The 23,540-nt window shown below is 44.1% G+C and overlaps 1 protein-coding gene across 1 annotated transcript in view; it reads left to right on the top strand.

Moving 5' to 3' along the window:
* Nucleotides 1-23,540, top strand: part of LOC106571924 (cadherin-4) — a 397,705-nt gene that overhangs the window by 298,625 nt on the left and 75,540 nt on the right. Inside the window, exon 5 of the mRNA XM_014145495.2 lies at nucleotides 3,344-3,556. Coding sequence (XP_014000970.2) covers nucleotides 3,344-3,556 — 213 coding nt within the window. The remainder of the gene's footprint in view (nucleotides 1-3,343; nucleotides 3,557-23,540) is intronic.

The raw sequence follows: 23,540 nt of genomic DNA, 5'->3' as shown, positions 1-23,540 counted from the left end.
CATTGGCAGTCCTTTTAGCAGACTGTTGTGTGATGATGTTAGCCTCCAAGCTATAGGAATGATGGTGAAATCCTGCGTTTGCCCCTTGTGCGATATTTGACGATCTAACACAATCCTATCTAGTATTATTTGTCTTGGTGTTGTCTGCCTGTGTGTGTGTGTGCATGTGTGTTCGTTCACATATTTGTCTGTGTTATTTCTGAGTTATCAATGTGTGTCAGCAGGCTGTGGCCAGGATTCCAGTACACTACCACAGCTGGAGAACAGCTTGGCCAGAGTCCCTTAGGCAACAATGGGCACAGCTCATCTCTCCCTCTCTTGCTCTCTTTCTATCTCTCTTGCGCTCTCCGTCTCTCACTTCTCTCTCTGTGCCCCTTAGTCACTAGCGGTCCACATGTACCTGTTAGCATCTGCAGATGAAAGGATTTGGAGCATGACTTATTTAGACAGAAAGGTCACATCTGCTTCTCAATATAACCCCCCCCAACCCCTCCTCCCTCCCCTCCCTAGTCCCCCCCACCATGGCACTCTGAACTGGGGTAGCCAGCCCCTGCAATCAGGCCCACTAAGCCCTCCTCCCGATGAGAAATAGAAGACATTTGTCCAGAACCCAGCGTACATCTGTCGCCCCTCTCCATCTGACTAATCTAGTTTGGATCCATGTATCGTAGCTGGAGAACACACGCGTGTTTGACTTGGCACTGGGTACCGGGGGGAGAGAGAGGTGTCCCCCTGAACATACACCATGGGGATCTGGTTCAGGCAACATGGCACATGATGACACATGTGTTTGGAAGGGTAGACTGTGCCTGGCACAGGAGAGGAGAAGAATGGTTGGATTAGTTTATTTCTGGATCTTGAGGACTTAGAAAAGCAAAGACAGAGCTGTCTGTATGAGGAGCTGCAGCTCCCCTAGTGGCAGAGAGATGAAGTGCACCCACTACACTCATTCATTCCCCTGTATACAGGACATGAAAATAATTTGAGCTGAAATCTAAGTAGATGAATCACCAAGGGAAGCATGGATTTTAAGATCGACATTCACAACTCCAAAAAGTTTGGACAATATTTGAAACATCAAACGTTCTAAACTCGAAATTTGCCAAATTATATTTGACGAGCAAATGACAGAGGCCAAACATGTCTCTACCCTCGCTCCATCCATCATGTTAGCCCTTAACCCTCTCCTTCCCTTCTCCCTCTCTTTTCCCCTCTTCTCCCCTCTTCTCACTCTCTTCTCCCCTGCCCCCCCACCCTCCCTTGTTCTGTGCCATATCTGATGTTTGAAATGTGGAGCTGGATTGAAGAAACTGAAAACGACACATTCACCCATGGGTATTGCCCCTCTTCTCCTTCCTTCCTTCCTTCCTTCCTTCCTTCCTTCCTTCCTTCCTTCCTTCCTTCCTTCCTTCCTTCCTTCCTTCCTTCCTTCCTTCCTTCCTTCCTTCCTTCCTTCCTTCCTTCCTTCCTTCCTTCCTTCCTTCCCACCCACCCAACGTTTATTTACATGCCAACCTCTCCAACAGACAGGCTTCCTTTAATGCAGCTTGAAAGCCTTCTCATGTACGTCCATCTAATGAATTCAATCTGAAAGCATTGTTTCCACTGGCAGGTACAGCCCAGCTTCGGAGGCAACCAGACAGCGGGGGGGGGTGTGTGTGTTTATAGACTGTGTGGAAAGTTCCACGGGGCGGTAATTAGAATAAACAGCTTGCGGTGCGCCAGAGCTCTCAACTTTCAGTGTGCCAAGAGAACCTTCTTTTATTCTTCCGCTGTTGTGCCCTGTTCCTGCATAGTTCCTGGGTTTCCCCTTGCATTTTAACTACCGGTAGGAAACCGCAAGGCCACACATTAGCGAGAGGGGGAAGAGAGAGGGAAGTTAGAGAGGTGAGGGAAGGTAAAATGAAATATTGGAACAGGTATTAAAACACAAGGCTTTTTATATGTAAATATATGGTGATTGGACCTGTCTCTCTTAAACGAGGAGCGGAGTTTGTTCTCACACACACACACACACACACACACACACTCACACACACACAATACGCTTATCTTACCATGTGCCACTGCTCTCACCCGTTTAGCTGGAAATGTCTCCGATTCGCTCCCTGCCATGGAACAATAAGCAACATGAGAGCAGATGATTTGGGGAGACCTGGTGGAGATCTAAGGGACCTGGGATAGAGCGTTAGCACGACATCGTCCTAGCCCCCTAGCACGCTTATACCGTCTCACGCTCCATCCACCTATTAGCATAGCACTCCGCAGCTTCTGATGAATTGCTTTTACCAAGACAAGGTGTCAGGATCAGCCGAAAGGGAGGAGAGAGGGGGACAACAATAAGAAGGAGAGAGAGAGAGATGGAGGGGGAAAAGGGAGGGTTATAGAAAGCGATATTGAGAGGGGAGGAGCTAGAGGGCTGAGGGATGTGGTTGGAGGACGATTCTGACTGAACTTGCTGAACTCGGAGATACTGCATGTCAAATCTAACATGATTCCTCCATGTTAATACCAGAGTTCCCATAGCCCCTGGACATGCAGGATACAGTGTGTTCCTACTAGCAGAGCCTGGAGATGCTGGACTGATTCGAACTTTGTATTATTCATGTGGACCCCGGACCATACAGGACATGAACCTGAGAATCTACAGGTCTGATTTTAGTCATACAGCAGGCTCCCAGATACACATACATGAATGTTGACGTGACATACAGTATTATGTCCGTTTGTTACGGGCTTGTCGGATATTTGATTTGTTATTGAAACGGGAAAATAACGAGCGGCTTATCTAACTTAATATTTGACCCTGGGAAAAATGTGTTACATAGATCCACCCGGCATTTTTTCATTGATTCAAATGCTGAATAAATGAATCACTGGATTTACTTTGTAAGTGTGTTTCTCAACAGTTGGTTGCTCTGCCAATGCATTTCAAACTTTGTTGGTAATCCTTCTCATTTGATTGCACCAAAACCCACCTCACTGATTACAATCAAGACATCATTAGCAACAAGACTTTAATGAGTGAATATTCACACATAAGGGAATGGAGGTTCTTTGTAGCCATCTTACTCCTGATTAAAACACCAGCTTGCAGGTAGACAGTTCTCACAGTATCCCTGGCCATGCAATGGGAATAGGGGTGTAAATCCTAGGAGAGACGTGTCCACTCTTTATGGGAGTTTTTAACAACCAGGTGTAAAGAACAAGGTCTGGGCTAGCTTTGGCAACTTTGGGCCTCCTCTTACATACACACGTGCACACTCACATGTACGCACGTCACAATTTTATCACATAGCAACCCGCTCAACTGTATCTTTGTCCTTTGTGTCGTGTCTTTCAGATCAGAGTGGAACAGGGGAAAGAAGGAGAAAGGAAGGAGGAAGAGGGGGTCAAAGCACCACCAGAGTTCCAGGCCCCACCCACCGTCATCATGTTTCCCAGGCAATGGGAGATGAGCTCCAAGGGACTGCGGAGACAGAAGAGAGACTGGGTCATTCCGCCAATCAACGTGCCTGAAAACTCCAGAGGGCCCTTCCCGCAGATGCTCGTCAGCGTAAGTGACCTTTATGATTGGTTAACTCCCAAAGTTACATAGGAAGTGCACAGAACTTGAACCCTTTTTCAAGTCCTAACAATAAATGGTTCATACACATGGTGTTTGTTCATCAGTCATAAAATCACCAATTGCATAAGGGTTTTCTAATGATCAATAAGCCTTTTAAAGCCTTTTCTTTAGATAACACAACGTGCCATTGGAACACAGGAGTGATGGTTGCTGATAATGGGCCTTTGTACGCCAATGTAGATATTCCATATAAAATCTGCCATTTCCAGCTACAATAGTCATTTACAACATTAACATGTCTACACTGTATTTCTGATAAATTTGATGTTATTTTAATGGACAACAAATGTGATTTTCTTTCAAAAACAGGGGCACTCCTAAGTGACCCCAAACTTTTGAACGGGACTGTATATATGGCTCAAATATCAATGCTAATCAGTGTAATTCAAAGCACTCTGTTTTAGAGGTCGACCGATTAATCGGAATGGCCGATTAATTAGGGCCGATTTCAAGTTTTCATAACAATCGGAAATCGGTATTTTTGGACGCCGATTTGGCCGTTTTTTTTTTTTAGACCTTTATTTAACTAGGCAAGTCAGTTAAGAACACATTCTTATTTTCAATGACGGCCTAGGAACGGTGGGTTAACTGCATTGTTCAGGGGCAGAAAGACAGATTTTTACCTCGTCAGCTCAGGGATTCAATCTCGCAACCTTAAGGTTAACTAGTCCAACGCTCTAACCACCTGCTTTACATTGCACTCCACGAGGTTACACAAATGCTGTAAGAAGCCAAGGTAAGTTGCTAGCTAGCATTAATCTTATCTTATAAAAAACAATCAATCAATCATAATCACTAGTTAACTACACATGGTTGATGATATTACTAGTTTATCTAGCCTGTCCTGCGTTGCATATAATCGCTTAGGTACACGTTGCTCCAACCATAAACATCAATGCCTTTCTTAAAATCAATACACAAGTATATATTTTTAAACCTGCATATTTAGTTAATATTGCCTGCTAACATGAATTTCTTTTAACTAGGGAAAATGTGTCACTTCTCTTGCAAACAGAGTCAGGGTATATGCAGCAGTTTGGGCCGCCTGGCTCGTTGTGAACTGTGAAGACTATTTCTTCCTAACAAAGACAGCCGACTTCGCCAAACGGGGATGATTTAACAAAAGCGCATTTGCGAAAAAAGCACAATCGTTGCACGACTGTACCTAACCATAAACATCAATGCCTTTCTTAAAATCAATACACAGAAGTATATATTTTTAAACCTGCATATTTAGCTAAAAGAAATCCAGGTTAGCAGGCAATATTAACCAGGTGAAATTGTGTCATTTTGCGTTCATTGCACGCAGTCAGGGTATATAGCAACACTTTGGGTAATTTGTCAGAATTTTACGTAATTGTGACATAACACTGAAGGTTGTGCAATGTAACAGGAATAACGTTTTGTTTTCGAGATGATAGTTTCCGGATTCGACCATATTAATGACCTAAGGCTTGTGTTTCTGTGTGTTATTATGTTATAATTAAGTCTATGATTTGATAGAGCAGTCTGACTGAGCGATGGTAGGCAGCAGCAGGCTCGTAAGCATTCATTCAAAATAGCACTTCCGTGCGTTTTGCCAGCAGCCCTTCGCAATGCATTGCGCTGTTTATGATTTCAAGCCTGTCAACTCCCAAGATTAGGCTGGTGTAACCCATGTGAAATGGCTAGCTAGTTAACCGGGTGCGAGCTAATAGCGTTTCAAACGTCACCCGCTCTGAGACTTGGAGTAGTTTTTTCCCTTCCTCTACATGGGTAACGCTGCTTCGAGGGTGGCTGTTGTCGATGTGTTCCTGGTTCGAGCCCAGGTAGGAGCGAGGAGAGGGACGGAAGCTATACTGTTGCACTGGCAATACTAAAGTGCCTATAAGAACATCCAATAGTCAAAGGTATATGAAATACAAATTGTATAAAGAGAAATAGTCCTATAATTCCTATAATAACTACAACCTAAAACATCTTACCTGGAAATATTGAAGACTCATGTTAAAAGGAACCACCAGCTTTCATATGTTCTCATGTTCTGAGCAAGGAACTTAAACATTAGCTTTTTTACATGGCACATATTGCACTTTTACTTTTACTTTCTTCTCCAACACTTTGTTTTTGCATTATTTAAATGAAATTGAACATGTTTCATTATTTATTTGAGGCTAAATTGATTTTATTGATGTATTATATGAAGTTAAAATAAGTGTTCATTCAGTATTGTTGTAATTGTCATTAAATAAAAATAAAAAAACGGCCGATTAATCAGTATCGGCCTTTGTTGGGCACCGATTAATCGGCATCGGTATCGGCGTTGAAAAATCATAATCGGTCGACCTCTACTCTGTTTGCATAGCAAGTCCTTGGGTGGTCAAAACCATTTAAGAAGCAATGGCCACTGAATGTTCTTGTGAGTGAGAGCGAATATGGTAGAAAGTCCTACAGGAGAAACATAAAGAGGTTTCTCTCTACTGGTTCGTGCCTACTCCCCCCCATCCTCATTATGCCTGGTTGTCAGGCATGGAATGTGATTATGCTGTGTGTCTGTGATACGATTACAACTGCAAAATGTGCTCAGGTATTCTAACCACACTGATTGGGCTAAGAGCTTTTCCCCTTGGACTGAGAGCTCTGTCGCCAGAGACACTGAAAAGCGCCGTCTCTCTAAGTCTTTCTTTAGTCTGCTGGGCTTTCACTGAAATAACTGTATATTGTCCCCTTTATTCAGCAATTCAGTTCAGTTGACTTTAATAATATTTGCACAGCTCCTTTTACGATGTAATTTGTCACAGACTTGTAAGTAAAAATCCTGGTCTGGATCCTGGTATAATGGAAAACCTTGAGTGACATTAAGTAAGAAAAAGTCCATATCCTCAGCTGGCTAAAGCCAGGGCAAGACTTAATCCCTCGATCTTTAATATAAGTCCATGGTTTGGGGGCATCTACAAACCACAGATCTAAAGCGTGTTGTTTTGAACTGGGAAGATATTATCCACGTGATCAGATAGAAACCAACCAACCGCAATGATGTGTTCCCATTGGCCTAAACCACGTATCTTTTATGTCTGTCCTGTGAACTTGGGAGAAATATGCTCTAACCCACCAGTCTGCTGCCTCTGAGGTGCTTCATCGTTATTGACCGGAGCTCCACTCATTTAGTATTCAAGTTATGGCAGCGGGGAACAACACAAGTGACTACCATCGAAACAAATTACATTTCAGCAAAACTGCTCGTTTTTTTTTTTAAAAGTATGGAAAATAAACAGAAACACAGAGGGGATTGGGGGTCGAGATTGTACAAGCCGCACGGAAAAGAAAATAACATGAATAAATAAACGCTTGTGTAAATGCGTTCTTATGCCGAGCGCTGCGTAGTGCAATGTCTCAGGCAAAAAACCTCTGGAACCCAGGCCCTATAGTTCATCAAAAACATCACTCCCAATGAACAAAACCTATTGGCTTTTACATCCCTCTGTTCCCTCTTTCCTCTCTCTCTCTCTCTCTCTCTCTCTCTCTCGCTCTCTCTTTTTATCTGAGATATCTAGCCATCAGCTTTTCCTCCTGTTTACAGAACCCTTGCAACTTTTGCGTTTGGGTTTAAATTGTGCCGAAGAAGCATTTTTTATTTCATTTATTTTCTTTCTTTGTTTTTTTTTACCCTGTTTTCATCCCGTCCGAAGGGATAGCCTGCAGAGGAACTTGAAGGGATCCCCAAAAAAAGACTGTGAATGAAAGGAGGAGGAGAGAAGTTTCTTTCCCTTTATTAGAAAGGATGGGAGGAGTATTTCAAGATCTGTCCCATCTCTCCCTGGCAGGGTCGGCTGTTCTCGTCAGCGCCCCGGGCCCCCACTGCAGCGAGACAGCTCTCATGTGTCCAGGGGTCAGTAAAAACCCGAGAAGAGAGGGGGGGGGGGGGAGGAATGGAGGGGAGGGAATCAAAGGAGTGTTTGGAAGCGTTAGCGTGCAGCCAATACAATCCACCGCCTGTGCTGTAAATAGGCCCTCTAGGAGCTGGTGGAGGGCTTGGAGTAAACTTTTAGGAGCAGGGGAGAAGTGATGCGTGCTGATGCCTCAACTCGGGTCCCATCTCTCTCTTTAATAATGACTGGAGGGCAGTTATGGCCATACAGAGAGCTCCACTGTACCAAGAAGAGATTTTAACAAGGAGCCAGATAGATTTTTGTGGGGTTTTGATGTCGTTATCTTTTATGTTTTTGCTTTGTGCGTTTTGTGCTTTTGACCGGTTCCATGGGTAGACGATCCAGTTACACTACATGACCAAAAGTATGTGGACACCTGCTTGTCGAACATCTCATTCCAAAATCATGGGCATTAATATGGAGTTGCTGCTATAACAGCCTCCACTCTTCTGGGAAGGCTTCCCACTAGATGTTGGAACATTGCTGCGGGGACTGGCTTCCATTCAGCCACAAGAGCATTAGTGAGGTCGGGTACTGATGTTGGGCGATTAGGCCTGGCTTGCAGTCAGCGTTCCAATTCATCGCAAAGGTATTAGATCGGGTTGAGGTCAGGGCTCTGTGCAGGCCAGTCAAGTTCTTCCACATTGATCTCAACAAACCGTTTTTGTATGGACCTCGCTTTATGCACGGGGGCATTGTCATGCTGAAACAGGAAGGCCCTTCTCCAAACTGTTGCCACAAAGTTGGAAGCACAGAATCGTCTAGAATGTCATTGTATGCTGTAGCGTTAAGATTTCCCTTCACTGGAACTAAGGGGCCTAGCCCGAACCATGAAAACAGCCCCAGACCATTATTCCTCCTCCACCAAACTTTACATTTGGCAATATGCATTGGGGATGGTAGCGCTCTCCTGGCATCCACCAAACCCAGATTCGTTTAATGGTGATGAGCTTTATACCACTCCAGCCGACGCTTGGCATTGCGCATGGTGATCTTAGACTTGTGTGCGGCTGCTCAGCCATGGAAACCCATTTCATGAAGCTCCTGACGAACAGTTCTTGTGCTGACTTTGCTTCCAGAGGTAGTTTGGAACTTGGTAGTGAGTGTTGCAGCTGAGGACAGACAATTTTTATGTGCAACGCACTTCAGCACTCGGCGGTGGGTTTGTGTTCGAGCAGGGCATACATTTGACGAACTGACTTGTTGGAAAGGTGGCATCTTATGACAGTGCCACATTGAAAGCCAATGAGCTCTTCAGTAGGGCCATTCTACTGCCAATGTTTGTCTTTGGAGATTGCATGTATATGTCATGTAAGTGCATTTCATTATTCTCTCTTTTATTTGACCAGTGAAGAGTGAAGGTTTCGAGTACATCGCTAGATAAAATACTATGGCTTTCTACTACTATGTCTGAGATACTACTATTGTCAGTCTTATCATAAAAAGTCCTTTTGCTGTTGATGAAGACTATGTCAGCAAGTGTGTGTATATGTATGTGAGTGTGTGCATGCCTGTTGGTGTGTTAGAGAGAGAGAGAGAGAGAGAGAATAAATACCACGGAGACAGACAAATGGACAGACACAGCTTTCAGATTTTATGTGGTGGAGGAGAGAAGTGTGTCTGCAGAGCACTGCCATGTGTGGCTTTCTGAAGCTTACGTATACATTTATCTCTTTCCTCCCTCTCCCCCTTTCACTTCCTCTTCCTCTCGCTCCCTCCCTACCCCTCCCTCTCGCCCTACCTCACCATTACTCAGTGCCCTGTGTGGCATGGCTGTGAGGCTGACTGTGTGATGCCTACCTTGCCTAATGGCCTGTGAAGCCAATCCAAGCCTTAATGGCCTGTTCTGTCATCCGCCGCCCAGCTGAGTGACATGTGAGGGAAGCTCTAGTCCCGCCATCCCACCGATCCTCTGCCCTCCTCTCCCCTCCCCTGGCCGAGGGGCCGTCAGCAGGACAGACAGGGCTGACAGCAGCCCTCACTACCCCTTCGTCAGACCAGGCTATGTCACTTTGATCAGGCCACCGCTGCATGGGACAGGTGTGGTGACAAGGCCGCTGCTGCTAACCAGGAGTCTTCCCCAGACCCTGGGCCCTGTCAGTGGGGTCGTGGGAAGTGTTGATTGGATGAGTAAGGTGCTAGTTGACACGCGGTACATTGACCAGACTAGTTGCACTCATTGCCAGGGAAGTGTAAGAGAGCTCAGAGAGACTGAAGCCCAGTGCAGAGACTGCTGCTACTGTATCAAGATCCTTAGCCTCCAGCGTGTGGTTATCAAGGCCCATTGACATCAGTCCTACTGTACTGTATAAAGACCTACAGCCTTTAGGGTGTCTGTATCAACACATATAGCCTTGTAGCCTTCAGTGCTGAAATATCTGGGCCTGTAGACTGTAATCTGTAGTTTTATTGTACAAAGGCCCTAGGCCTTTATCTCGACTGGCTACTGAGTCTGTTTGAGGCTGTACTCAGAGTTCCCCAAACGAAAGGTGTAATGGGTTCGTACTCAAAAAGATGTCGCGTAGAAAGTTCACTAGAGTTAATGTGGTTAAGACATTCCCACTGCAGTATCCTCCATAGATCAGATGGAGCTTAATGGTACACAGCTTTAACAAGCAGCAAGAAGAAAGACCAACAAAGAGACAAGGCAATGGAAACATGATAGCCTTCTTACAAGAAGAAGAAAGGAGCGGGAGGCAGTAATACCTCCAATAAACATGCGTTCTTTGTCATTTGCTTTCTTCCCCAGCCAAACAGCCATCAATGGCATGTAAGAGCCATCGATTTTGCAACGAGGCGTTTTTGAAACCCTCTATTGATCCGCACACTTCTCATGCGGGAGAAAAGCATTGATTTTTCCCACTCGGGTAAATAAAGACTCAACCTGGCCCCCCGATCGCAACCAACCAGCGTCAGCGGAAAGCCAACAACACCCCCTGTGAAACAATAAACTTAACCAGAGAACAGACTTATAGTACTATACACTGAGTGTAAAAAACATGAGGAACACCCGCTCTTTCCATGACAGACTGACCAGGTGAATCCAGGTGATCCCTTATCGATGCTATGATCCCTTATTGATGTCACCAGTGTAGATGAAGGGGAGGAGACAGGTTAAAGAAGGATTTTTAAGCCTTGAGACATGGATTGTGTATGTGTGCCATTCAGAGGGTGAATGGGCAAAACAAAAGATTTAAGTGCCTTTGAACGGGGTATGGTAGTAGGTGCCAGGCGCGCTGGTTTGAGTGTGTCAAGAACTGCAACGCTGCTGGGTTTTTCACGTTCTTCAGTTTCCCGTGTGCATCAAGAATGGTCCACCACCCAAAGGACATCAAGCCAACTTGACACAACTGTGAGAATTATTGGAGTCAACATGGGCCAGCATCCCTGTGGAATACTTTCAACACCTTGTAGAGTCTGTTCTGAGGCAAAAGGGGATGCAACTCAGAATTAGGAAGGTGTTCCTAATGTTTTGTACACTCAGTGTATGTATCAACAGCCTATGTGTATGGTTTGGGACAGGAAGAATAGCATATTTACTGTATATGGGTGAGATGATGATGGGTATGGGATACCTGAAGGGGCTTTCTCAGTGCTGCTTGTTTAGGAGGATTAATTGAGCCGCTGTGAAAATAGACTATAGGCTTCCATGTAAGCATTTCAACTACGGCAAAAATGTACTTGATACACCATATGAATGTTTAACACCCGGCGTTGGTTGTGAATTCACGTGGAACCCCAGAATTCAATAGAGATCCTCTAGCGTTGTCGCTATCCCTTTGTTCCCCCTTTCGCTCTCCTCCTTTTTTTTCTTTCCCTCTTTCTCCATTTCCTCTTTCATTATCTGGTCTTCTCTATCTACAATCTGATTCGCTCGGTCTACCTCTCCTCTTCCCGCTGTGGTCTACATTATGTCCTATTCATTTCTCTTTCATCCTACAGATGTGGGATCTTAATTTGACACATATTCTAACAGCAAAATAATCCTGCAGCAACAGGATTTGAACGTTTCGTCCATAGTGTTGCCTGATTGTTGGTTAGGCTATTATTTGGCCAAAGGTAGGCTACATGAAAAGTGCAATACTGTAACCGTGTGTTAGTCTGGATAAACGTCAGTACGCTCTTAGAAAAAGGGTTTGAAAAGGAGAACCCTTTTCGTTTCCATGCAGAATCCTCTGTGGAAAGGGTTCGACATGGAACCCAAGAGGGTTCTGCCCGGAACCAAAAAGGGTCCATTAAATGGTTCTCCTATGGGGACAGCCGAAGAACCCTTTTCAATTCTAGGCGGCACCTGATTTTTTCTAAAAGTGTAGATATGACATTGACTGATGTGCCACCGAAAGAGTGCTTTGTTGCCCTACAATTAGGTTGAATGATCTTGTACATGTGGTTCATTTTCTATGTCCCTTATTGATTTGGAATAATGGGAAAATGTTGTTGCGAACATGCATTTCTTCCCTGTTGTGCGTTCATTGCCCTGTAATTCAGGCCTTACAGAGTCAGACCTACCAGACAGTTGTTGGAATGTTTATGGTGGAAGTTGAAACATGATACAAATCAACACTGTTGTTTCTTACAGTGCAGGAGTTTGATTGTACATCAATGTCCTCTTGTGTTTCTTTGTGCAATTGCACCCACTTCGTAGCTAAGATGAGTCATACTAGTCAATTATTGTGTGTGTGGGTGTGTGTGCATCTGTGCATCTCTGTGCTCACAGTACCTGCCAGAGCACCTTTGCTCCAGTTTCTCCTTCTCTCAGGAGTTCGTTCAGTACAGCGTTTTCAGAACGGGATGAGAGAAACCCCCCCTGAGGTGTCTGCTTTCTCCTCAGCGTACATTTACCAGTGATGAATGACTACAGTTCTCCACTGACACACGCAGCAACAACAAATACAGCAAGCAGAAGAAAGAAAGAGACAAAAGAAGGGGAGGAATAGAGAGAGGGAAAAAAAGCATAAAGGATTGTGATGTTTTGGAGGCGAGTTGTGTGTGTGGGTCGGTGTGGGTGGGTGTGGGTGTGACTCCAGTGGGATTAAAGGCTAGGGTTGTGTTTGGGTCTGATAGACTTCCCAGAGCCCTAGCATCCGTGGCCTTTTCCCCCAGTTCTAATGAAGCCTTCTGGCTTCTGCCTCCTCTGGCCGTGCCAACACCGCACCGATCTCCCTCTTCATCTCTCGCTCTCCCTTCATCTCTCGCTCTCCCTTCATCTCTCCCTCCCTCCTCTCTCTCTCTGTCTCGCTCTCTCTCCCTCTCCAGCTTTCCCTCTCTCTCTCTCTTTCTCTCCCAATCCCCCCTTCTGTCTCTCTCTCTTTCCCTCTTTCCCTCTCTCACACACTTAAAAACATGCTCTTCCGTTCACACAACACATACTGCTCATCCTACACACACCACAAAACAAAGGAGCTAGGTGGTGCGTGTGCCCGTGCCACTGCCATTGTGCACGCACGTTGTTTGGGTTTTGTTTGGTTGCGTTTGTCTTTTATTCTGGAACAATGAGATGTCGAACTTCGAGCCAAGTACACGGCTCCATCTTGTTTTGTGGAGCCAGTCCACCACAGAGCGTGCGGGAGGGGAGAAACCAAGGGTTGAGAATATTTAAGAATCGCAGGCCCATCCAATTCCCAGTCACGAGGAAACTGCAGTGTTCGCCATATGGAATGCGTTATGGATGTGATATAGTGCGGAACTCATTTTCTTGGCCAAATAAGTCCAGGCTGTGAAAATAGAAAACAGTGAATGTATTAACACACATCGTGATGCATGTACAGTACCTTGGTATATTTACTAAAGAGTTATGTTTAGGCTTTTACTCTTTTTGCCCCCCCCCCCCTCCTCTCTCTCCGTAGAGGAATGTAGACTCCTGTAGTCTTGTTAATGGCAGCCACATAGCCTGTCTGTGTGGCTATGTGGCTGGAGACACATACACACACACACACACACAGCCAGCCAGCCAGCCAGCCAGGAAGTGGCAGAGTCCATCATGCCAGAGGGAAATAGAGGGATCATGAAAGAGAAGAAACAACCTCTTAAAAGATAGGGGAACGAGGGAGGAAAAGGAGGAGAGGAGACCTCTGTCTTTGAATCTTTCCTCTGCCGGAGCAATGGCCAAGAGCAATGTCAGCGTATTCATTCGATCCCTGTGTTATTCAATAACACATCTTGGCTCATTTCTCAACCTCTTTGTTTGATTTAATCTCGTAAAGAATTCACCTTGAATGTTTTCCTTACAAATTCCTTGTGTTTCTCTTCCAGCATAAGCTCTCCCAGTCTGAGACGCAGTAAATCACCTCACTAAATACACATTCGGATATTTAGTGTTAGTCTCCCCATGGCAGTTGAAATATGGGCCTTTTCAGCTCTCCTTATTGCTCAGTCTAAATGTTAAGCGAAAACGTGCATGGGGCTGACGAGAGGAGCTCTGGCAGTAGTCTCTAGGATGCCAGGGGTTCTGGTACTCAGACAGACTGAATATTCATACTGTGAATAATGTAGAATAGCCAGCTCTCTTGATCCTATCATCAGAATGAGGTTACATTCTGAGAGGAGTCCATTCCTGACTGACTGACCCAGTCTTTGATATTTGAATTATGATGACACTAGAAGAGAGAGAATGGGATGAAGAAAGCGAGAAGGTGAAAGTGCTTCACATGGTGAGCAAGGCTAATTGAGTCAGTGGAATGGAGGTTGCTGCTTCCTCTAACGTTTGCTTTGACAGATCAGTCGGTGATCAGTTGGTGTAACTCAGAGGGAAATGTGACAATTATCTTGATAGTGTGACTGGATGGTCTGGTACTTACAGTAAAAAAAGAAAAAAAAGGTTAGTGTGTGAAGGTGGGTGCCTCACTTGGAGAGGGGGAGAAGAAGAAAAAGAAGACAGTTTTAAGAGAAAAAGTAGTCTGGCCAATGGCGATCTGATTAGCATGGTACATTGAGTACTAAGTCTGAATATCCCCTCCCAGCCTCCCCCACCTCCTGTACCCAGCTCTCTCTCTCATAATACATGATTTTTAAAGTTAATTTCCTTTGCTCTAATGAAATTAGACTGATCAATGTAATTACTTTTATCAGCCCCAGGAAATGGAATCTCCTACAATCCCGCTTTATTGACAGGAAAACAAACATGAAGTCGGCATTTTGCTAACGTGTTTGTCGAGGCAAGACATTCCACTGTTTACCTCTAATTATGACGGAATTAACCCTCATAAGTGCTCACACAAAACTATCTCATCAGACATAAGCAATGTTATTCTCGTATTAGAGAAGAAAATAGAATATAATACTGACGTCACATTCTTGCCAGTTCCATAGAATGTGTCCTTCTCCCTGTAAAAACAAAAAAAAAGTCTGTCCGTGGATCCAGACTAGGTACACACCCATCCCCAGACCGGTGATTTCACTGCCCTCCCGCCCCCTTGTAGCCTCACCTCACATCAAGCTGAATCACGCCATCTATCCCCAGAGTCCAGGGAACACAAAATGAAGCAGTAAATCATTACCCCAAAAGACACAAGAGTTACGTGTGGGTCAAGGGCAGCAGGCCTGGTGCTTTAATAGGAGATGAGAGGCAGTTTATGGAAGAGATAAATAACAGCTTAACAAACGGGCGTCTGGACCCGTGCACTCTGGACAGGGAGACCATGTGGTTGAGCAGCAGGACACAGAGTGTAGTGAGATACAGTTGAGACAGAGAAGGTACAATACACTCTGGAATAGAAGAGATGGCGAGAGAGACGTAAATGACGAGATACAGAGAAGTGAGACACACAGGACCCAGTAGAAAGAAGAAGTGTCTGTGTGGGTGGTGGGCAGCATTACTGAGAAGGAAAGGAACGCCATTGAAATATAAATATTAATGGTCGTTATATACAGTGAGGGAAAAAAGTATTTGATCCCCTGCTGATTTTGTATGTTTGCCCACTGACAAAGAAATGATCAGTCTATAATTTTAATGGTAGGTTTATTTGAACAGTGAGAGACAGAATAAAAACAAAAAAATCCAGAAAAACGCATGTCAAAAATGTTATAAATTGATTTACATTTTAATGAGGGAAATAAGTATTTGACCCCCTCTCAATCAGTAAGATTTCTGGCTCCCAGGTGTCTTTTATACAGGTAACGAGCTGAGATTAGGAGCACACTCTTGAAGGGAGTGCTCCTAATCTCAGTTTGTTACCAGTATAAAAGACACCTGTCCACAGAAGCAATCAATCAATCAGATTCCAAACTCTCCACCATGGCCAAGACCAAAGAGCTCTCCAAGGATGTCAGGGACAAGATTGTAGACCTACACAAGGCTGGAATGGGCTACAAGACCATCGCCAAGCAGCTTGGTGAGAAGGTGACAATAGTTGGTGAGATTATTCGCAAATGGAAGAAACACAAAAGAACTGTCAATCTCCCTCGGCCTGGGGCTCCATGCAAGATCTCACCTCGTGGAGTTGAAATGATCATGAGAACGGTGAGGAATCAGCCCAGAACTACACGGGAGGATCTTGTCAATGATCTCAAGGCAGCTGGGACCTTAGTCACCAAGAAAACAATTGGTAACACACTACGCCGTGAAGGACTGAAATCCTGCAGCGCCGGCAAGGTCCCCCTGCTCAAGAAAGCACGTATACATGCCCGTCTGAAGTTTGCCAATGAACATCTGAATGATTCAGAGGACAACTGGGTGGAGGTGTTGTGGTCAGATGAGACCAAAATGGAGCTCTTTGGCATCAACTCAAGTCGCCGTGTTTGGAGGAGGAGGAATGCTGCCTATGACCCCAAGAACACCATCCCCACCGTCAAACATGGAGGTGGAAACATGCTTTGGGGGTGTTTTTCTGCTAAGGGGACAGGACAACTTCACCGCATCAAAGGGACGATGGACCGGGCCATGTACCATCAAATCTTGGGTGAGAACCTCCTTCCCTCAGCCAGGGCATTGAAAATGGGTCGTGTATGGGTATTCCAGCATGACAATGACCCAAAACACACGGCCAAGGCAACAAAGGAGTGGCTCAAGAAGAAGCACATTAGCCTGTTAGGGCTAGGGGGCAGCATTGACACGGCTGGATAAAAAACATACCCGATTTAATCTGGTTACCACTCCTACTCAGTAACTAGAATATGCATATACTTATTACATATGGATAGAAAACACCCTAAATTTTCTAAAACTGTTTGAATGGTGTCTGTGAGTATAACAGAACTCAAATGGCAGGTCAAAACCTGAGAGATTCCTTTACAGGAAGTGGCCTGTCTGACCATTTGTTGAACTTCTTTTCCATCTCTATCATTTACTAAGGATCTCTGCTCTAACGTGACACTTCCCACGTCGTCCATAGGCGCTCAGAGCCCGGGGAAAAAACAGAATGTCGTCATTCCAGCCCCAGGCTGAAACACATTATCGCCTTTCTCAAGTGGCCGATCAAGAGACACTAGCTTATGCGCGTGACCCCGACCGCCCCCGCCTTTGGGATTTTTTTCCTCTGTTTGCCGAAAAGGAGATTCCCTGTCGGAATATTATCGCTTTTCTACGAGAAAAATGTCATAAAAATTGATTTTAAACAGCGGTTGACATGCTTCGAAGTACGGTAATGGAATACTTAGAATTTTATTGTCACGAATTGCGCCATGCGCGTGACACTTCTTTACTATTTCGGATAGTGTCTGGAACGCATCGAACAAAAACGCCGCTATTCGGATATAACGATGGATTATTTTGGACCAAACCAACATTTGTTATTGAAGTAGCAGTCCTGGGTGTGTATTCTGACGAAGACAACAAAAGGTAATGACATTTTTATAATAGTAAATATGATTATGGTGAGTGCTAAACTTGCCGGGTGTCTAAATAGCGAGCCCGTGATGCCTGGGCTATGTACTTAGAATATTGCAAAATGTGCTTTCACCAAAAAGCTATTTTAAAATCGGACATATCGAGTGCATAGAGGAGGTCTGTATCTATAATTCTTAAAATAATTGTTATGCTTTTTGTGAACGTTTATCGTGAGTAATTTAGTAAAATGTTAGCGAATTCCCCGGAAGTTTGCGGGGGATATGCTAGGTCTGAACGTCACATGCTAATGTAAAAAGCTGGTTTTTGATATAAATATGAACTTGATTGAACAAAACATGCATGTATTGTATAACATAATGTCCTAGGGTTGTCATCTGATGAAGATCATCAAAGGTGAGTGCTGCATTTAGCTGTCTTCTGGGTTTTGGTGACATTATATGCTGGCTTGAAAAATGGGTGTCTGATTATTTCTGGCTTGGTACTCTGCTGACATAATCTAATGTTTTGCTTTCGTTGTAAAGCCTTTTTGAAATCGGACAGTGTGGTTAGATTAACGAGAGTCTTATCTTTAAATGGCTGTAAAATAGTCATATGTTTGAGAAATTGAAGTAATAGGATTTTTAAGGTTTTGAAAATCGCGCCACAGGATAGCAGTGGCTGTTACGTAGGTGGGACGAATTCGTCCCGCCTAGCCTAGAGAGGTTTTAACCTGTTAGGGCTAGGGGGCAGTATTGACACGGCCGGATAAAAAACGTACCCGATTTAATCTGGTTACTACTCCTGCCCAGTAACTAGAATATGCATATAATTATTGGCTTTGGATAGAAAACACCCTAAAGTTTCTAAAACTGTTTCAATGGTGTCTGTGAGTATAACAGAACTCATATGGCAGGCAAAAACCTGAGAAGATTCTGAACAGGAAGTGGCCTGTCTCACAAGTTGTTGTTCATCTTGGCTCTTTTTATTGAAGACTGAGGATCTTTGCTGTAACGTGACACTTCCTACGGCTCCCATAGGTTCTCAGAGCCTGGGAAAAAGCTGAATGATATCGAGGCAGCCTCTGGCTGAAACACATTATCGCGTTTAGCAAGTGGCCGATCAGAGGACAATGGGCATAGGTGCGTGCACGAGTCGACCCCGTGCTTTATTTTCTTTCCTCTTTTTACCTAAACGCAGATTCCCGGTCGGAATATTATCGCTTTTTTACGAGAAAAATGGCATAAAAATTGATTTTAAACAGCGGTTGACATGCTTCGAAGTACGGTAATGGAATATTTAGAATTTTTTTGTCACGAAATGCGCCATGCTCGTCACCCTTATTTACCCTTTCGGATAGTGTCTTGAACGCACGAACAAAACGCCACTATTTGGATATAACAATGGATTATTTGGGACAAAACCAACATTTGTTATTGAAGTAGAAGTCCTGGGAGTGCATTCTGACGAAGAACAGCAAAGGTAATAACATTTTTCTTATAGTAAATCTGACTTTGGTGAGTGCTAAACTTGCTGGGTGTCTAAATAGCTAGCCCTGTGATGCCGTGCTATCTAATGAGAATATTGCAAAATGTGCTTTCACCGAAAAGCTATTTTAAAATCGGACATATCGAGTGCATAGAGGGGTTCTGTATCTATAATTCTTAAAATAATTGTTATGTTTTTTGTGAACATTTATCGTGAGTAATTTAGTAAATTCACCGGCAGTGTTCGGTGGGAATGCTAGTCACATGCTAGTCACAGGCTAATGTCAAAAGCTGGTTTTTGATATAAATATGAACTTGATTGAACAAAACATGCATGTATTGTATAACATAATGTCCTAGGGTTGTCATCTGATGAAGATCATCAAAGGTTAGTGCTGCATTTAGCTGTGGTTTGGGTTTATGTGACATTATATGCTAGCTTGAAAAATGGGTGTCTGATTATTTCTGGCTGGGTACTCTGCTGACATAATCTAATGTTTTGCTTTCGTTGTAAAGCCTTTTTGAAATCGGACAGTGTGGTTAGATTAACGAGAGTCTTGTCTTTAAAATGGTGTAAAATAGTCATATGTTTGAAAAATGGAAGTTTTTGCATTTTTGAGGTATTTGAATATCGCGCCCCGGGATTACACTGGCTGTTGAGTAGGTGCCATAGAGGTTAAGGTCACAGTTATGAAAACTTAGGACACTAAAGAGGCCTTTCTACTGACTATGAAAAACACCAAAAGAAAGATGCCCAGTGTCCCTGCTCATCTGCGTGAATGTGCCTTAGGCATGCTGCAAGGAGGCATGAGGACAGCAGATGTGGCCAGGGCAATAAATTGCAATGTCCGTACTGTGAGACACCTAAGACAGTTCTACAGGGAGACAGGACGGACAGCTGATCGTCCTCGCAGTGGCAACCACGTGTAACCAGGAACGCACAATCCCTCCATCAGTGCTCAGACTGTCCGCAAAAGGCTGAGAGAGGCCGGACTGAGGGCTTGTAAGCCTGTTGTAAGGCAGGTCCTCATCAGACATGACCGGCAACAACGTCGCCTATGGGCACAAACCCACCGTCGCTGGACCAGACAGGACTGGCAAAAAGTGCTCTTCACTGACGAGTCGCGGTTTTGTCTCACCAGGGGTGATGGTCGGATTCTGCATTTATCATCGAAGGAATGAGCGTTACACCGAGGCCTGTACTCTGGAGCGGGATCGATTTGGAGGTGGAGGGTCCGTCATGGTCTGGGGCGGTGTGTCACAGCATCATCGGACTGAGCTTGTTGTCATTGCAGGCAATCTCAACACTGTGTGTTACAGGGAAGACATCCTCCTCCCTCATGTGGTACCCTTCCTGCAGGCTCATCCTGACATGACCCTCCAGCATGACAATGCCACCAGCCATACTGATCGTTCTGTGCGTGATTTCCTGCAAGACAGGAATGTCAGTGTTCTCCCATGGCCAGCGAAGAGCCAGATCTCAATCCCATTGAGCACGTCTGGGACCTGTTGGACCAGAGGGTAAGGGCTAGCGCCATTCCCCCCATAAATGTCCGGGAACTGGCAGGTGCCTTGGTGGAGGAAGTGGGGTAACATCTCACAGCAAGAACTGGCAAATCTGGTGCAGTCCATGAGGAGGAGATGCACTGCAGTACTTAATGCAGCTGGTGGCCACACTGTTACTTTTGATTTTGACCCCCCCTTTGTTCAGGGACACATTATTCCATTTCTGTTAGTCACATGTCTGTGGAACTTGTTCAGTTTATATCTCAGTTGTTGAATCTTGTTATGTTCATACAAATATTTACACGTTAAGTTTTCTGAAAATAAACACAGTTGGCAGTGAGAGGACGTTTCTTTTTTGGCCGAGATTATATAAATAACAATTATGCACACAAGCACACAAACTCATACAGACGCACACATGCACAGATTCTTAATTTGTAAAACGAAAACTATAATGAAAATAACGAGTGATAACGAGTGATAACGAGTGATTCTCATTTGTGTGCATACAGCGGAGGCCTTAGCAGTTGTAGTGCAATTGTGTGTGTGCGTGCATGTACATATGTTCATGCCTGCATGCGTGTGGTGGAGATTTTACCAGCGGGAATAACATAAAACCATTACCCCGATGACAGTATCCATTATATTTACATGAACAGATTCTGACGGAGGGCTTTCATTCTACATGACAAACTAAATAGGATCAGATTTTTTCTGGTACAGGCCTTGATTTAGACGTGCTTCCCATTTTACCTCGAGGAAAGAATGAGCGAAAGAGGGAGAAATTGAAAAATACAAGCACATTAAGTAAGATTCGAATTTTACATCACATGACTTGCATCCAAAAGCGCTCCAATTCAATTCAACCTCATGCCTAGGGGACTTTTTCCGTCGCAATTACTATTTTCTTCCATTCTCCCCTAAATGCCTTTTTTTTGTGTTGAATCTGATTTTTGTCTGTTGAGCTCCTGCCTCTGGGAACCATGGCAGCATTACCGAGAAGGAAAGAAATGCCATTGAAATATAAATATTCATGGGCGCTATATATACTGAATCTGCATATCTAGGGCCTATCTATTGATCTACCTACAATAGCCACATACTAAAAGGTATGTCCATTCAACTTAAAGGGATACTTCGGGATTTTGGCAATGAGGCATGCTAGCAGATACCCATAGACTTCCAGTCATTGCGTTAACGCTAGTTAGCATTGGCTCACGAAACTACATTTAACTTCCTTCATACTGGACACAGAGACATAAAAATGTTATCCACAAGCTCATCTGAATCTGGGGAAGCAGATAAAGGGTCTCATTGCCAAATTCCCGAAGTATCCCTTTAAGTTGAATGAACATGTCTTGTAGTACAGTATGTGGCTATCTTAGGTAGATTGATAAACAAATTCCACCGTTAACCTCTAATTATGACTGAATTAACCCTCAGCAGTGCTCACACAAAACAAGCTCAGCAGACATAAACAATGTTATCTTCTTATTTAGACAAGAATATAGAATAAACGCTGACGTCATATTCTTGCCAGTTCCATAGAATGTGTCCTTCTCCATGTAACATTTGTTTGTCTGTCCATGGACCCAGGCTATGTACACACACCCATCCCCATTGATCCCCTGCTGATTTTGTACGTTTGCCCACTGACAAAGAAATGATCAGTCTATAATTTTAATGGTAGGTTTATTTGAACAGTGAGAGACAGAATAACAACCAAAAAATCCAGAAAAACACATGTCAAAAATGTTATAAATTGATTTGCGGGAAATAAGGGAGGGAAATAAATGAGGGAAATAAGTATTCGACCCCTCTGCAAAACATGACTTAGTACTTGGTGGCAAAACCCTTCTTGGCAATCACAAAGGTCAGACGTTTCTTGTAGTTGGCCACCAGGTTTGCACACATCTCAGGTGGGATTTTGTCCCACTCCTCTTTGCAGATCTTCTCCAAGTCATTAAGGTTTCGAGGCTGACGTTTGGCAACTCGAACCTTCAGCTCCCTCCACAGATTTTCTATGGGATTAAGGTCTGGAGACTGGCTAGGCCACTCCAGGACCTTAATTGCCTACCGTCTGTAAGCTGTTAGTGTCTTAACGACCGTTCCACAGGTGCATGTGTTCATTCATTGTTTATGGTTCATTGAACGGGCATGGGAAACGGTGTTTAAACCCTTTACAATGAAGATCTGTGAAGTTATTTGGATTTTTACGAATTGTCTTTGATCGTTTCTTTTGCTAGGTTTACGTGCGGTGAAAACACTACAGCTCCATGAACACTTCTCAGCATCCTGAGACTTCTATCTTGCTCCTCAGATAAACAGTTTAATAGCAGATTAAAAAAAAAAACAGCTAGGTTTTTACACCCAAGCCCCTTAACTTGGTAGCTTCCTCATTGCCTCTGACTTATAGAAACATCCTCACAGATCGTCACGTTATTGCCGATGTTTTTATTGTGTTTTCATTCCCACTGGAAAATAACATTTCCTCCAACATGCTATAAAGGGTTTTAATATCCCACGTTGTTCATAAACTCCAACCTAGAGAGAGAGAGAGAGATCTTTACAGTTTTCTCCACAGCTCTTGATAATATAATACCAGGGTTCCTAGAGGACTTCTCTAAGATATGGTTCAGTGGGGCCATACAGTAAAGTACATGTTACAGTACATGTCTTCCCTGTGGCTCAGTTGGTAGAGCATGGTGTGTGCAACGCCAGCATGGTGTGTGCAACGCCAGCATGGTGTGTGCAACGCCAGGGTTGTGGGTTCGATTCCCACGGCGGGCCAGTACAAAAAAAATAAAAAATAAAACTAATAAAAAATGCATGAAATGAAATGTATGCATTCACTACTGTAAGTCGCTCTGGATAAGAGCGTCTGCTAAATGACTAAAATGTAAATGTAATGTTAGGTTTTGATCCATATGCGGTTGAGAATGACATGCTATTAGTTGCCAGTCAAACTGGCTGGGTCCTGGTTTGACCATAAGGTTTTCAACTGCTTTGCCCACTGGTTTAGTGGAACAGGCTAGGTAATACCAGACACACAGTGGCTACCCCACATTGGCATGGGCACATTTCTTTGATGATGTCTGGTTCATTTCAATCAGGAAGAGGAGTGTCAGGATATAACAGCCTCATACCTACACTCATCATCATCTGAGACCAATCCGAACCACACACGCACGCGTACACACACACCAACACACACACATACCTCTCTCCCCCTCAATCTACAGTGTGGTTTA

This window comes from Salmo salar, chromosome ssa15 (assembly GCF_905237065.1).
Source record: "Salmo salar chromosome ssa15, Ssal_v3.1, whole genome shotgun sequence".
NCBI lineage: Eukaryota > Metazoa > Chordata > Actinopteri > Salmoniformes > Salmonidae > Salmo > Salmo salar.
Note: the sequence above shows the minus strand (reverse complement) of the source record. Positions and strands in the feature narration are given on the sequence as shown.